The sequence below is a fragment of the Asparagus officinalis genome, chromosome 1, assembly GCF_001876935.1.
Source record: "Asparagus officinalis chromosome 1, Aspof.V1, whole genome shotgun sequence".
Classification (NCBI taxonomy): Eukaryota; Viridiplantae; Streptophyta; class Magnoliopsida; order Asparagales; family Asparagaceae; genus Asparagus; species Asparagus officinalis.
This window is the reverse complement of record NC_033794.1, coordinates 78,233,508-78,249,854: the sequence shown is the minus strand read 5'-3', so window position 1 is coordinate 78,249,854 and position 16,347 is coordinate 78,233,508. Positions and strand designations below refer to the sequence as shown.

General features: G+C 38.3%; 1 protein-coding gene across 1 annotated transcript; it reads right to left on the bottom strand.

Moving 5' to 3' along the window:
* LOC109826448 (ABC transporter C family member 8-like) lies at positions 1,001–10,585 on the bottom strand. Its single transcript, XM_020393481.1, has 12 exons — positions 10,330–10,585; positions 8,296–10,244; positions 7,512–7,832; positions 6,853–6,939; positions 6,029–6,649; positions 5,760–5,924; positions 5,185–5,479; positions 4,884–5,098; positions 4,283–4,588; positions 3,018–3,081; positions 2,682–2,921; positions 1,001–1,345 (listed from the first exon to the last, which is right to left on the bottom strand). Exons 1-12 carry the CDS (start codon positions 10,352–10,354, stop codon positions 1,218–1,220), a joined length of 4,416 nt encoding a protein of 1,471 aa, XP_020249070.1. The 5' UTR covers positions 10,355–10,585; the 3' UTR covers positions 1,001–1,217.

The window sequence follows — 16,347 nt, the reverse complement described above, 5'->3', positions numbered from 1 at the left end:
CAAGCCACTAAAGACAGAAATATTTTTGAAGCTTAAGAAGAAGCTTGGACTTGTGAGAAATGAAAGTTGGTGATGAGGGGGAGTATTAGAATTCCTCACCAACTTACATTATTCTAGAACAACTTTCTAGAACTTCTTTCTAGTAACATCCTACAAAATATCTACCAAGAAGTTTCTAGGAAGATACAAGTGTATGACTAATATTTATTCTTCTAGAAACTTCTTACTAATGTATGGCTAGGATTAACTCTTCTACACACTTCCTAGCCCTCTTAAACAACTATAAATAGGGGTCTTGGGCTCTTATTTGTGCAAGCAAGCAAGAAGTAAGCTTGAAAGCTTGAGTATGTAGTGTAGGCTTGTGTGAATGTTCACCAAAATAAAAAGTTGTGTGAAAGTGAGGTGCTCTTGTAAGAGCAAGTATTGTACTCCCTAGTGTTCTATTAATAAAAGTTTCCTTTGTGTAGAGGGTTGTGTTCTTTAAATTCCATCACTAGGCTCTTTGCCAATCAACAATACTAAAGTATATCACATTCAAATTCGTAGAATCTAACACAATAAGGTTTTGTCTCAAAGAAGCCGCATAAGTTTCCGGAGCAAAATATCTCGCCATCCTGTGAAAATGAAAAGCAAATATTTCATAGAAGTTTCACATGTTCCATTTTAACCACGAGAAGTAATCGAGGATGTAAACATACCCTTACACGAATTGTAAATTCAAAGTATCATACATAAAACATCACCCTTTTTCATAATTTCGTCTCTAACTCTAGGTGATATATTCCTGATACATCTTCCTTTTTCCACTTTAGTGCCTGTTTGGTTGCACGTGTTTTGAAGGGAAAACTAAGAAATTTGTTAAATTGTGGGGTTCACATTTAACTTTCTCAACTTTCCTACATTTGGTTGTCTCTTTGAAGACCATGAAAATGTTAGTGGAAAGCGAAAATATGTCATAAATACAATGACATCCAAACCAAACAATAGAACTCAAAGGGGATAGTTACAGCGCGGATGAACATTTTCCATATTGGGCATAACAACATCTCCACAACTCAAAGGGGATAGTTACAGCGCGGATGAACATTTTCCATATTGGGCATAGCAACATCTCCACAACTCTTCACTGATGTACCGTTAGAATTTTATTTTTACAGAAACAGGATATCCGATATTTTCTTATAACACGCATAAAAACCACACTTTCATGTAATCTTTTACATTGCTGAAAGATTATTAGTAGAATTCCTCCTACAGTTTGACCAGTACTCTGCCACGAGCTTGGCGAAGGCGGAATCTTTGGTTTCCATCAGTTTTGAAGGGTTGTCATATTCCACTAGTTTCCCTGCGTAAGGACATAAATTAAAGCCTCTTTCAAAGGTGATTTATCCCAATACATAAGAACAACTGAAGCTTCATGCATGTGTATTAATACATGTTTAATTTAGTAGGTCATTGAGTAAGGAACAAGATTATCTAAGCACTAATCAGTCTCCACTGCTTCTGTTTTTGATTCAATAGATTATTTCATGTCCCGGTATCTCTACACCATAAAAAGTTACGGATGCATGAGCCAACATATTGAGGAACTAGATGTAGTACATAAACCTGGGAGCTGGTAAAAAAAATAACAGAAGAGCTGTATGTTAACTTGGGGCAGCTCAATCCTCTAAATCCTCATCACGTCTTATTAGTGATGAAGGCAACTGATCCTCGGTCAAGTAATACGTCGGAATGGGTAATATCAGGCATAAACGTGAGAGTGATACTCTCCCCGAGTTATGTATCACTGTCGCTGGAAAACTCCTAAATCAATAGGTTAATATCAGCATAGCTGAGAAACAAATCAATGGCCGATAGAAGAAGGTCGTTATAAGATGGATAATCTCACGAAAATTATTTTAAGGGTTAATTTCACTTAACCATTCTGAACTTTAGAAGTTATGACGCTGTTACCCATTAATAGTGAAATGATAAAAATGCCTTCTCGAAAAATATCCTTGAAATTTCACTCTCGATCACAAAAGCCCTTCAGAAAAAACTAAGGGGAATTTTCTTCATTCTCTGGCACACGAGGCGTCAAAGTTCATGGTGTTAATTTATTTATTTATTGGAGGGGGATTGTTAAGTGGAATAAATTAAGGGCAGTGGGAATATGTGCAAAAACCCCAAGTTTTTTTGTTTTTCCTTTCTTTTTAATTGTGCGTATGGGGAGGGCTGTGAAATTAACCCTTCTTACCTAATTTTACCAAAAAAGGTTGAGGTGATACTGTGGATTACACTAGAGTCTGCAGGTTTAGGTTAACTTTTTACCTATGTTGTAATTCAGCACAGATTTAACATGGAGCAAGTCCCTAAATGTCATGACTTCCATCAAAGCAAACTTAAGGTAACTCCCAACTGATAATTTGCAAGAACTGTCTGATATTCCCATTTTGTTTTTCCATAAAAACAAAATACCTATGAAACCTTTCTTCCTCATCTTTTTAATTTTGCCGGTCAAGAAATTTTTTGTTATCTGTATTCCTCAGTTAGTAAATGCTCTAGAATTGCCGCTTCTTCAGCATACTATACAATCGATGGGCTTTCCCGATACTTTTATCTTGTTATGTGGCATAAACATTTACTAACAAATAGGTGAATTAATAAAATACAATAAAAATCAGAATCAGAGTACCTACCATAAGAAAGTACCAAGACCATGTCACTATCCAAAACCGTCGGAACTCTATGAGCTATGGTTATGACGGTGCAATTAGAGAACTCCTTCCTGATAATACTCTGAAGGATGGCATCAGTTGCAGAATCAATGGAGGCAGTTGCTTCGTCGAGAACAAGAATTTTGTTCTTTCGTAGGAGAACACGGCCAAGGCAGAAGAGCTGCCTTTGTCCAGCACTCCAGTTCTCTCCATCATCGCTAACTTCAAGGTGTAACAAACAAAAAGTGGATCAACCTTAGTTGTGCACCTTAAATGACAGAGAATTCATACGGTTGATAGCTTAAGGACTTTACTCACCAGTTGAATCAAGAAGAGCGGGAAGACTGCTAATGGTTTCCTTCAACTGGCACTTGTCTAATGCCTGTCAAATATGCATTATATAAACTTGTATTGAGTACAAACTCGCATTTATCTATAACATAGATTTGCAAGACTGTAATAGTAGAAAAGAAAAAACCTCGAGCAATATAAAAGATCTTCAGGTCATACAGATCACTGGTTAATAGAGAAATCATAGTGCCTAAGATAAATTCTTGATTAGGAAAATGGAAATCTACAAAGCAAATGATACTGTATTAGATTTTTAACTACATATTCTCGGACATATCTCTTATATATTTTTGGTATGTTTAGAGCACCTAATCAGTATCCATTAAGTATCTGCGTATCCAAGTATCAGATACATATTGGATTCGGATGAATCGCCTATTTTGAAGTAGCAGTGCAACATAGGCTACATCTAAATCCAAGTTAGATCACAGTGAACAGGCAAGTGAAGGAAGTAATAATCGACTAATGATACTCAGTAATATCCACCTTTGCGTTGAAAGTAAGAAACAGATACAGACATCCGCAGATAGTATCAGTATCTAATAGGATAGAGATACTAGTATCAGTATCCCATAGAATATGGATATGCAAGTAAAATATCTGTATCCATATCCGAATATAAAATCAATCATACATTTGAAATTGTTTTGACTATTACCTTAATAGATTTGAGGTCAATTTTGATGACACAAATATCTAATCTTAGTTTTTCAGAGATTCTGCATGTATAAAGGATCTCTCATTAAAGAAATTGATTATATTTAAACATTTCTGGTATCACATAACCTATATTTTTCAATCTTATCAAGTTTACTTATATTTGTTTCCTATCCATATATATTGCAGTCGATTTTAGCAGATGTGTATATGAATTTCCATTCTGAAACATATTCGTAACTATATTTGTGACCACGATTAATAAGCGGACGCAAATATTGTAGGTGTAATGTCTGGCCTGTTTGCACCAAAAGGTTATTTAAAATTTTATAATTCATAATCCTTTACCAGGTCTGACGTACAAAATGCAAAAAAATATAAAATAAAATAAAATAAAGTAAAAATGGAGAAGAAAAGGAAAAACTGAATGACGATACAAGGCAACATGGCTTGTACTTATGAAGTGTCATCATTAAGGTGTTCCTTTTATTGTTATTAATTATGAAAATATTGATGCGCATATTTGAACATCTAAAACTTAAAAAAAATTTGCAGGTAAGAACAATTTGTCTGACCTCCCATATCTCATGGTCGGTGTAAAGCCCGAGAGGGTCCAAGTTACTCCTTACACTGCCTCGAAAAAGAGTTGGTTCTTGAGGAATAATACTTAGTTTCAACCTGAGGTCCTTTAGACCTATGGAACATATATCAAGCTCATCAACAAGGATTCTTCCATCTGAAGGGTCTACAAGACGAAATAGAGAGCTTATTAGGGTGGTCTTCCCACTTCCGGTCCTTCCTACAACTCCAATCTTGTTTCCTGGTGCAAAAGTGCATGTAATCCCTTTTAGAACCAAGGGAGTATTTGAACGATATTTCACCTGAACAATCAATAGACAATTTTCAATTGGAAAACAATACACAAATTTAGTCAACAGATCCAAATAGTAGGAGAAAAGTAGAAGAAACTTAAGTGGATTGAGGGCTATTGTCCACCAAATTCATGATGATTTGCGATACACATCAAGACATGCATATCAAAGATAACATTGATGTTTATCACACACAAACACAAATCTCAAAGCAAATCCATTAAAGAAGTCAGTGGACAAAGCCCTAAAGTCTCTAGTTATGTTTATTCTAGATTTACTCAGTAAAGTATATCTTTATTCTCACTTTTAGATCGATTAAATCTACTTTGCCTTCATGAGGCCATGAAGGCGGTGGCCTGTTCTTATCAATGACTGCAGGAGGCTCTGATGGAATATGCATAAACTGTTTGATTCTCTCAACAGAAATGATGAAATTCTCTAAGTTCGAGTACCACCTAGTGAAAAACACTTGGGTGGAAGAAAGAGTAAGAGAATAGGAAAGACTGAGACCAGCAAATCCTGAAACGCACCAAAAAGAAGTTAGCCACCCAATACTTCGAGAAAATGGAAGAGAATGTATCTGTGACCAAATTAGACTACATTACCTGGTGAAATGTATCCTTGAGGAATCAAAACAAGAAAGAGAGTTGAAGTAACCAATGTCAAATTTTGAAGCGCCTCTACTCTTATAAGAATCCACTCCAAGGCAGCAATTGTATGAAAAAATAATGTTGCATCCATGTCGATGAGCTTTAGATTGGTACTAAAAAATCTGTCCATCATTGCAAAAGCCCTTATGGTTACCGCACCAAGCATTGACTCCGCAGCATAATTCATAACTGGTGCCTTTGTTGTTCCATTTATTCTTACCAGCTCCCTTGCCGATGCTAGATAATAGTTCTTCAAGATTCAAAGAACACGTGGTTAGCCATTGTGCTAAAATCATGCATCAGAAGAAATTTCACAAACACCTGTGAACTTTGAGGTGTTTTGTACTAAAGTCTGTGAACTTGCAAAATCATAGAAATACCCTAAACTCGTCTCGCTTACGTACCATGACTTTAAGTTCATGAGGGTTTTGTGCAAAATCACTCCAAAGCTCAGGGTTTTTTTTTTTTTGTGTGGGAGAAATTACCTTAAAATTAATTCAGAAAAGGGTAGGAAAGGAGTAGTCACTCACCTGAAAATACACCATTATTATCAGAACTGGAATTGCTACAACAAGAACCTGCCATGTCACTGCAGCCATTACCATTATAATTGCTATCATTTCAATAGCAGGTGCAATCACAAAGGCAATGGAGTATGGTATGTCAAAGTCTAAAATACTCATATCTGAAGAAGCCTGCATAACAATAAATAAATAAATAAAATCCATACTGCTTTACGCCAACTACATTAATAATTTTAAACTGATCAAAGTTTCATATCAAAATAGAAAACATTTACCCGGGTTAAGATCCTTCCAACAGGAGTTGAGTCAAAAAAGGACATCGGAGCCTTAAACACCGAATCCATGAAACCAGAAAAGAATTGCTTTGAGGCCTTCAATCCCAGATGCGCTGATATCCAACTTCTAAGCAAAGCACAACAGCAGCTAAGAAATGAAATTGCCGCATAGACTCCAACCAAAATGCCATTACCAATATGAAACATCTGAACAGCTACAGCTAACCAATATGTTGACATTGTCTGAAGAATGACAAAAGCAGACTGAGTGATGATAACCAAAACAAGTAAAAAATAACCCTTCGATACATGAAAATAATCTCTATATGGTTTTAATCCAACGTTCCCAATCTCCTTCTCTTCTTCTTCTGTGAGCTGGACTATCGACTGCTTTCTAATTGAAATCTCTCCTTCACTATCTTGTTTAGTGGGTAATAGACTAATCCCTTTATTATTAACAAAAACAACATTTCCCTGTGTCTGGTCTTCCTTCTGTTGATTCAAAGAATCCAACATGGTCATTGATGATTCATGAGCACTGACAAGTTGCTCAAATGCTGTTCCAGCCTTGAAAAGCTCGTTATATGTTCCATTTTGTGTGATTTGCCCACTCTCCATAACCTGTAACAAATAAGAACAGTCTTAAGATATGGGGCTAATTGCACATAAACCCCCTGTAGTTTCATTGTTACAGGTAGACGCCCTGGTTTTTTTTAAATCACTTTTTACCCTCAGATAGATTCACTAAATTCACCCAGGGGCACATGTGTCAGAACATCACCAAGAGTAAAAAGTAATTAAAATTCTACTTGAAACCTACTCACCAGAATTCTATCAGTTTCAGCAAGAAATTCTACTTGATGAGTGACCAGAATGACTGTCTTCTTTCCTAAAGCGGTCATCACACAATCCTGTCAATCAAAAGAGAAAACAAAAAACCAAAATGTATTTAATATCAAATCAACTAAACTTTGCCTTCAGATTAATTAGTAGACTACGAAGTGTGAACTTCAGATTTTCTATGGTAAATAAATGCTAAGCTTGTGTTTGGCTGTGAAGATGTTCAACATTATTATTCTCGTGCATCAATGGGACAATAACTGTCAACCGTCCTTGCTAGTGCACCAAAATTCAAAGTTCTGAAGTTATGGCGAGGGTTGAGGGTTATAGTTTTATACCCTAACAATAACAACTTGATAAATTTCTTGTTGCGGTGAAGGAAAACCAATAATTTTATTGCAAAATTTTAAGAATACATATGTTGCTGAGAATCGTGAAAGCACATAGATGCTCTAAGGTGCCATAATTGTTAAACAACAAAATGTCTACATAAGTTTGACTAGTAACATTATTTCGTAAGTTATCATAGCATACTTATTAAAAGCATACAAATTTCTTAACGGTGCCTTCTATCTTTAAACTCCATGAACCTATAATCCTAGCAGAGAATATTTACATGTAATCAAAAAGATAACTTCCTTACATGGAAGAGAGTTGCTGCGGTATGTGCATCTACTGCACTAAAAGGGTCATCAAGAATGTAAGTATCAGCATCATTGTATACTGCTCGTGCTAGCTGAATCCGCTGCTTTTGGCCCCCACTCATATTTAGACCTCTCTGACCTATCTCTGTGAGGTCTCCATGATCAAAGCTCTCGATGTCCTTATCAAGAGCACAACATCGAATGGCCTTCTCATAGTTCCCCTTATTCATTGGTTTCCCATAAAGTATATTACCTCGTATAGTCCCGCTTTGTATCCAAGATGTTTGTGAAACATAGGCTGTGGAGCCAAACACATCAACCTACACGCAATCAGGGATATGTTAATGTTCTTAACCCTCCAACCTGAAATAACCAATTTTTTCTTAAAAGTAATGCTGAGCTCCCAGCTTCCCCCATGAAGTATCAATTTACCTATTATCCACTTAAACCAATTTGTAAGGGTCCAAAGTGGACATTTTGTTTGTGAGCCCATGGTCAAGCATTTACAAGATCAATGAAAGGATAAAGGGTAAAAAGTTCTGCGGTAACGTGGTTGGGGAAGTTTTTGGGTTGGAGGCCAAGGAGACAAATTGAGAAAACCCTAGGAATAAATGGGAAAAAAAACACTGCCAACTCATCAATTTGTTAAATATTTGATTGTGGGTTCATAAGATATATGGCAACACTAAGACATACGCAAAGTATGACATATAGATAGCTCAGGAGCGAAGTTGGACTTTAAGGGGAGGTCGTCATTTCATTCTAAAAAGTTTAGCTACTCACAGATCCTGAGATTTTAGGAATCTCTCCGAGCATGGCATATAAGAGCGAAGACTTGCCAGCACCAACCGGTCCACAAATTGCAACCTTCTCACCTCTTCTTATCCTCAAGCTTACGCTCCTCAACGTCGGAACCGTTACATCGGGATCCCAACTAAAATTTCCATTTTGCACTTCGACACTTAAATCCACATTATTCAGGGGATATCTCTTCACATCCTCTTCTTTGATCTCATCTTCTTGCAAGAAGACACCGATACGGTCTAATGATACCTTGACCTGGATCATCACCGTTAAGACCTCTGGCAAAGTTCTTACCGGCTCTGACATTATTCTCAAGGTTGCTAGAACTGTAAAGATTGATGTAGCGTTTAAAGGAGCACTCTGCATAACTGCAGTGCCAGCAAAAATTACTGCAGAAACGACCGTCGGCGACATCCAGTACAACCCGGTTCCATAAGCTTTGAGTATTTGGGTGTCTTTCAACCATCTGAATTCGACATTTCTGAGCGACTCTATTGTGCTCCTGAACTTATCTTCCCATGATTGTAGCTTGATGATTTTCATATTGTTCAAAGCTTCAGATGTAGCTCTTAGCCTTCCATCTTGAGCGACCATAAACTCTGATTGATAGTTCTTAAGGAGTTTGGCAATGGGGACGTTTAAGATCCCACACACAATTAGAGGAACTAAACCCGGGATCGCGCCTAATCCTACAGTGCCAAAGAGTATAAGTACCGCAAATAGAAGTTGGAGGGGTAGACTCCAAGCCATATGAAACCACCAAAGAAAATCTCCGAGCCTATAAGCATCAACTGCAATATAATTTACAACCTCTCCTGTTGAATGTTTTCTTCTCCCGACACTTGAAAGCTTCAACTGTTTGTGATAGACAGCAGCCATTAGAGCCGATCGCATCCTCATCCCGTATCTTCTTGAATCAAAGAACCAATGCCTTTGAGATAAAGACTCTACAACCTTGGTTACCAACAAACAACCAACCAAAATTAGCCCTTTATTCAAATCTCTCTCCTCGAGGCTAGAATACGAAACAAATGCGTAGAGCAACACAGGAGAAGATGAAACCGATATTGTCTTGAGAAACGCATAGAGCCCAACCAACAGCATTTCCTTTTTATAACATTTAGCTAAAGCTAAGAGGACCAAGTTACTACTCTTATCTTTGCCCTTTTTTGCAGTATCCCACTCTCTCAAGAACGTTTCGTAGGCTTTATTCGCCTCGTCTTCAGAATCTAGACGAGGAATATCATCAAGTACTAAAGGTCTGGACGAACCTAACCTCAACAAGGGATTTAACCAAGAAAACGTCAAGCGACTAATTACACTAGCTTCCTCCAGTTTTGCTGCCCTATCTTTTTCTTCGATCAGTAGGGGCTCGGATAAACTATCACCCGAACAATCTCCATTGAACCTGGTTTTGCAAGCAAGTTTTATGGCGTGGAAGAGAAGCAACAAACTTACAGGCCATGAAACCATGTCCAAAGTTTGAAGAACATCACCTCTTACGAGCATTTCGACGTAAAACGCAGAGGTGAAGAGAGCAAACAAGATCCACCATAACAAAATCACAACTCTTATCCATTTTGGTGGCGCAACGATCAAAGAAACCATCAAAAGAACCCATATCAGGCCCCTAACGGAGCAAATCAACCAATCTCCGTTTTCATAGCCGCTGCTTCCGCGACTAAAAAGGGCCCAAAATCCAACACCAAAATGCGCTGCACCAGTCGCTGCACAAAGGAGCGAAACAATGACACAGTCCCAATCCCTAGTTCTTGTTCCACTACTAGCGTTTTGTCCTCTAAAGGATGATATAACCGAACCCGAACAGAAAACAAGAACAAACCCGACATTCAAAACATCAAGCAGGCTTCTCTGAGTGCATAAAGATCCAGAACCGATCTCTCCCTCACAAACCCAATTCAACCAACCTGCAGCAGTACTGAAAACCCAAGTAAGAAATTTCACGAGAAAAATAGAAGGAAGGGGGAGAAAAAACAACAACAAAGTGGGTACCTTGGAAACCATGCAGGGAGCTCATACTGAGGAGATTTCTCCTCTGTTCTTGTCTGTTTGATCTTTACTCAATACGAGAATGTGGGTTTTCTTTGAGCTTTGAAATCTTATATTTAAAATGGAGGAAGTTTTTGGATGGTCGTTTCTTGACGCTCGATATGCTTTACGACGTCCATCATCGTCCGTCTCAGTTTATAAATGAGAGCTAGGTGAGGTTAGTAGCACGCGTGGACTTTGATGAATCGAATCTAATAATACTACATGTGTGTCGAGTCACCGGTCAACACTGCGGAGGGACACGTCACCTACGAGTGTTCTGTCATCTGACCTACCACCATTGATGAATCCAGCTACATTTAATTAGCGACTGACTGACTTCGATTAAAATGAGCAGTAGTGATTCTCTCTGTCACGTGCCTCGCCTCCAATTTCGATCTACTCGGGATCTCTCTTGTCTGCGGGACCAAAAGAAGAAGAAGAAGAAAAAAGAAGAAGAAGAAGAAGAAGATGGATATAGACTGAAGTAAGATTACAACCCGTGGTTGACATTATAGATTGGGAGGCATTGATGTTGGATTTAATCTAATAAATCTATTTGTGGGCACATATGATTAAACAATGTGTATTGCTATCTTTCAGGATAACCCACTAAAGTGATCAATTAAGTTGGGTTAATTTGGTATTTAAATAAGTCATGGGGTTATATGTGCAGATACCAGGTTGTAATTGTAATTTATTGAGGGGCTAAATTACAAAAGTACAACATCTATAAATAAGGGGTTATGGTCCCTAACCTAGTGTTACATTCTCTAATTCTCTACACCCCCATCTAGCTAGAGAAATTCGGTTTTAGAGAGAACCCTAAGGTTAGAAGATCCAAAACCCAAAATCAAGACCAAGCAATGGATTCAGGTATAAGCTTCCGCTCTCTTTTGATTTTGTTAATCTCTTTGAATTAATCATGGCTATATGGTTTTAGATCTCAAGTTTTATGATGTAGATCTCTCAAGTGGTATCAGAGACACCTTGATTAATTCTTAGGGATTTAAGTTTTATTGGGTTTTTGATCTTAAATCTCTGGTTAAAGATTCAATTTTTTGGGTTCGGATGAACAGTAATGTTCTCGGATGAACAGTAACGAAATTTTTTTTCGGATGAACAGTAAAGTTTTTTCGGATGAACAGTAAAGTTTTTTTCCCGGGTGAACAGTAACTTTTGGGAATTTTTTGGATTTTTCTTTGATTTTTCCTTCAATTTTTTCTAATTCTGGATCTGTTTTGAAAATAAAAATCAAAGGTTTTTTGGGTTTGTCGGCGGCGGTTTCAATTTGAAACCCTAAGGGTTCATGGCGAAAATTAAGGAGGTGGTTACCTCAAACGAACCTCGCGTTTGTTCAATTTTAACCGAGCTTCGCGCTCAACGAACCTCGCGTTCGTTCTAAGGTGAACCTCGCGTTCAACTCAGGTGAGCGTCAAGCTCAATTTTAACGAACCTCGCGTTCGTTCTAAGGTGAACCTCGCGTTCAACTCAGGTGAGCGTCAAGCTCAATTTTAACGAACCTCGCGTTCGTTCTAAGGTGAACCTCGCGTTCAACTCAGGTGAGCGTCAAGCTCAATTTTAACGAACCTCGCGTTCGTTCCCAAGGTGAACCTCGCGTTCACTCAGGTGAGCGTCAAGCTCAATTTTAACGAACCTCGCGTTCGTTCTAAGGTGAACCTCGCGTTCAACTCAGGTGAGCGTCAAGCTCAATTTTAACGAACCTCGCGTTCGTTCTAAGGTGAACCTCGCGTTCAACTCAGGTGAGCGTCAAGCTCAATTTTAACGAACCTCGCGTTCGTTCTAAGGTGAACCTCGCGTTCAACTCAGGTGAGCGTCAAGCTCAATTTTAACGAACCTCGCGTTCGTTCTAAGGTGAACCTCGCGTTCAACTCAGGTGAGCGTCAAGCTCAATTTTAACGAACCTCGCGTTCGTTCTAAGGTGAACCTCGCGTTCAACTCAGGTGAGCGTCAAGCTCAATTTTAACGAACCTCGCGTTCGTTCTAAGGTGAACATCGCGTTCAACCTCGCGTTCGAAGTTAAGGGAACTTCGTGTTCATTATGGTTAAGCCTCGGCTTTTCATGGGTCCACTTTGGTATACTTAATTTATTCAATTAAGTTATGGGCCCTAATTAAGCTGTGAGACCCCAATTAAGTTTTTGGAAATTCAGTTGATTTAAATTAAAACTTTTTAATTTAAATCTAATTTGGTTTTTAATCAATTATTTAATTCAAATATTATGACACTAAGGTATTAAGGTTGTCTCTCACTCCAATTGATTAATTGAAACAAGAAGTTGCCAAAGTAACCTCTCTTGTGTAGATTGTTCATGAGGAATGTGAGATGTTTGTGTGTATGCTTTCGTGTAAATATTTAATCGGCCCAAAGGAAGGTTAATATTTATTTAGACTGTATACACATCTGCGATGATAAGCGTGTGACAATTATAAGGTTTACATGTGAATAATGAATCGATCCAAAGATAGTTTCATTATTTGACATGAGTTATTGTCAATGTTTGATCATTGCAACAAGGTATCACTTACAAGTTAATATTACTGTCCAAAGACTTGATATTAATGTTGTGCCGGTATCTTGGATGGGGATTGTCATTATTTGAATTTTATTGATTATGGTTATTGATGTGAGCATTTTTGTTTTATTTCAGCTAATGCATCTGCTGCAACAATTTCTGCTAACATCAACTCAATTCCCATGCTAAATGGGACAAACTTCAAGGTTTGGAAAGAGAACATATTAATTGTTCTTGGCTGCATGGATCTTGACTATGCATTAAGAACTGAACAACCCCAACCTCTCAATGCGGATAGCACTCCTGATGCAAAGAAGGAGCATGAGAAGTGGGAGCGTTCAAATCGCATGAGTCTTATGATCATTAAGCGCGGCGTTCCGGAAGCCTTCAGGGGCATAGAATCCGAAGGGATTACTAAGGCTAAAGATTTCCTTGCCGAAATTGAGAAGCGTTTTGCGAAAAACGATAAGGTAGAAACAAGCACGCTTTTAGCTCGCTTGATTTCAATGAAGTATAAGGGCAAAGGAAATATCAGGGAGTACATTATGGAAATGTCTCATATTGCTTCAAAGCTTAAGGCACTTAAACTCGATCTTTGTGACGAGTTATTAGTGCATCTGGTTTTGTTGTCTCTTCCTGCACAGTTTAACCAATTTAAGGTCAGTTATAACTGTCAAAAGGAGAAATGGACTCTAAATGAGCTCATTTCATACTGTGTGCAAGAAGAAGACAGGTTGAAGCAAGATAAGACAGAAAGTGCTCATTTGGCCTATGCCTCTAAGGATAAGGGCAAGAAAAGGAAGAATGATAAGGAAGCTGCTAAGGGTCCAGTTGAGAAGAAACAACATAAGGATAATCAGGGTTGTTTCTTCTGTAAGAAGCCTGGACATGTAAAGAAGGACTGTACAAAATATCACGCCTGGCGTGATAATAAGGGTACGTTCCTTGCTTTGGTCTGTTCTGAGGTTAATTTAGCTTCAGTACCTAGAAACACTTGGTGGTTAGACTCTGGTGCTACTACTCACATAAGTGTTTCTATGCAGGGTTGCCTGAGCTACCGAAAGCCAAGTGATGTTGAAAGACACATCTTTGTGGGCGACGGACAATCGGTAGATGTGGAAGCAATTGGGCACTTTAGGTTGTTGTTAGGAACTGGTTATTATTTGGATTTAAAAGATACTTTTGTAGTACCGTCTTTTAGACGGAATTTGGTTTCTGTTTCTGTATTGGACAAATCAGGTTATTCTTGTTCATTTGGAAACAGTCAATTCAGTTTATCTTTTAATTCAAATGTTGTGGGAACCGGTTACTTGAGTATTTATGACAACCTATATTTGCTTGATACAATTGCTTCTTACAATGAATCCTTGCATGTGGAATCACGTGGTACTAAGCGTAAATTAAATAAGGAAAATTCGGCGACATTATGGCATAAGCGCTTAGGTCATATCTCAAAAGGTAGAGTTGAGCGTCTTGTGTCTGATGGCATTTTGGATTCCCTTGATTTTTCGGACTTCGACGTATGTGTTGAATGTATCAAGGGAAAACAGACCAAAGTGAAGAGATTAGGTGCCAACAGATCTTCGGATGTCTTAGAATTGATACATACGGATATTTGTGGGCCATTCCCTACGGAATCCTGGAATGGTCAACAATATTTTATATCATTCATAGACGATTACTCACGTTATGGGCACCTATATCTTATTCATGAAAAATCTGAGTCTCTGGACATGTTCAAAGCCTATAAAGCTGAAGTTGAGAATCAACTCAACAGAAGAATTAAAACCGTCAGATCTGATCGTGGTGGTGAGTACTACGGTAGATATGATGGTTCAGGTGAACAACGTCCAGGACCATTTGCTAGATACCTAGAGGAATGCGGTATCGTCCCACAGTACACTATGCCGGGTTCACCTAGCATGAATGGTGTAGCTGAAAGACGAAACAGGACTCTTAAGGATATGGTAAGAAGTATGATTGCTCATTCTTCTTTACCAGAGTCACTCTGGGGAGAAGCACTTAAGACAGCAGCTTACATTCTGAATAGAGTACCAAGTAAAGCAGTTGCTAAAACACCTTATGAGCTTTGGACTGGTCGAAAGCCCAGTTTAAAGCATTTACATATTTGGGGATGTCCAGCTGAGGCAAGGCCTTATAGGCCAAATGAAAAGAAATTGGACTCCAAAACAGTTAGCAGCTACTTTATTGGGTACCCTGATCGCTCTAGGGGCTATAAGTTTTATGATCCCACTATAAGGAATATTTTTGAGACGGGAACAGCAACATTCTTTGAGGATGTTGAGTTTGGGGGGAGAAATAAGGTTAGAGACATTAGTTTTGAGGAGGAATTGGCTTCAGATCCAATCCATACAGTTACTTTTGACAATATTCAGGTTCCTATACCTGTTGTTGCTCAAGAAGTAAATCCGGAACCTCAAGATGATAATGTTGAACAACTCCCTGTTCCAGAAGAACAAACTCAACAACCTCAAGAACCAGTGCCATTAAGGAGATCCACGAGAGAAAGGAGAAATGCTATTCCGGATGATTATATTGTATTTCTCCAAGAACATGAGGAAAGTAGTGGAATGTTAGAAGATGATCCAATCAACTTCTCTCAGGCCATGAAAAGTTCTAACTCTCAACAGTGGATTGATGCCATGAATGAAGAGTATAAGTCTATGCAAGACAATAAGGTTTGGGAACTTGTCCCATTGCCAGAAGGTGCAAAACCAATTGGTTGTAAATGGATTTTTAAAACCAAGCGGGATGCAAACGGTAATGTGGAGAGGTATAAGGCGCGTCTTGTGGCTAAAGGCTATACTCAAAAGGAAGGCATTGATTATACAGAGACTTTCTCTCCGGTTTCATCGAAAGACTCTTTCAGAATAATCATGGCACTTGTTGCTCATTATGATCTTGAGTTACATCAGATGGATGTTAAGACTGCATTTCTCAATGGAGACATTGATGAGATGATTTATATGGTGCAACCAGAAAACTTTGTGTCAGGAGACCCAAAGAATATGGTTTGCAAATTAAGGAAATCCATCTATGGACTCAAGCAAGCTCCTCGTCAATGGTATCATAAGTTTCAACAAATAGTTATCTCGTTCGGTTTTGAGATGAACATTGTTGATGACTGTGTATATCACAAGTTCAGTGGGAGTAAGTATATTTTTCTGGTTCTGTATGTGGATGACATCTTGCTTGCCACTAATGATATAGGCATGTTGCACGAAACCAAGAGATTTCTATCAAAGAATTTTGAGATGAAAGATCTTGGGGACGCCTCTTTTATATTAGGGATCCAGATACATCGAGATCGCTCTCGGGGTATTCTTGGATTATCACAAAAGAGCTATATCGATAAGGTACTTAAAAGGTTTGGCATGCAAGATTGCAGACCAGGTGACACCCCTGTTGCTAAAGGAGACAAGTTT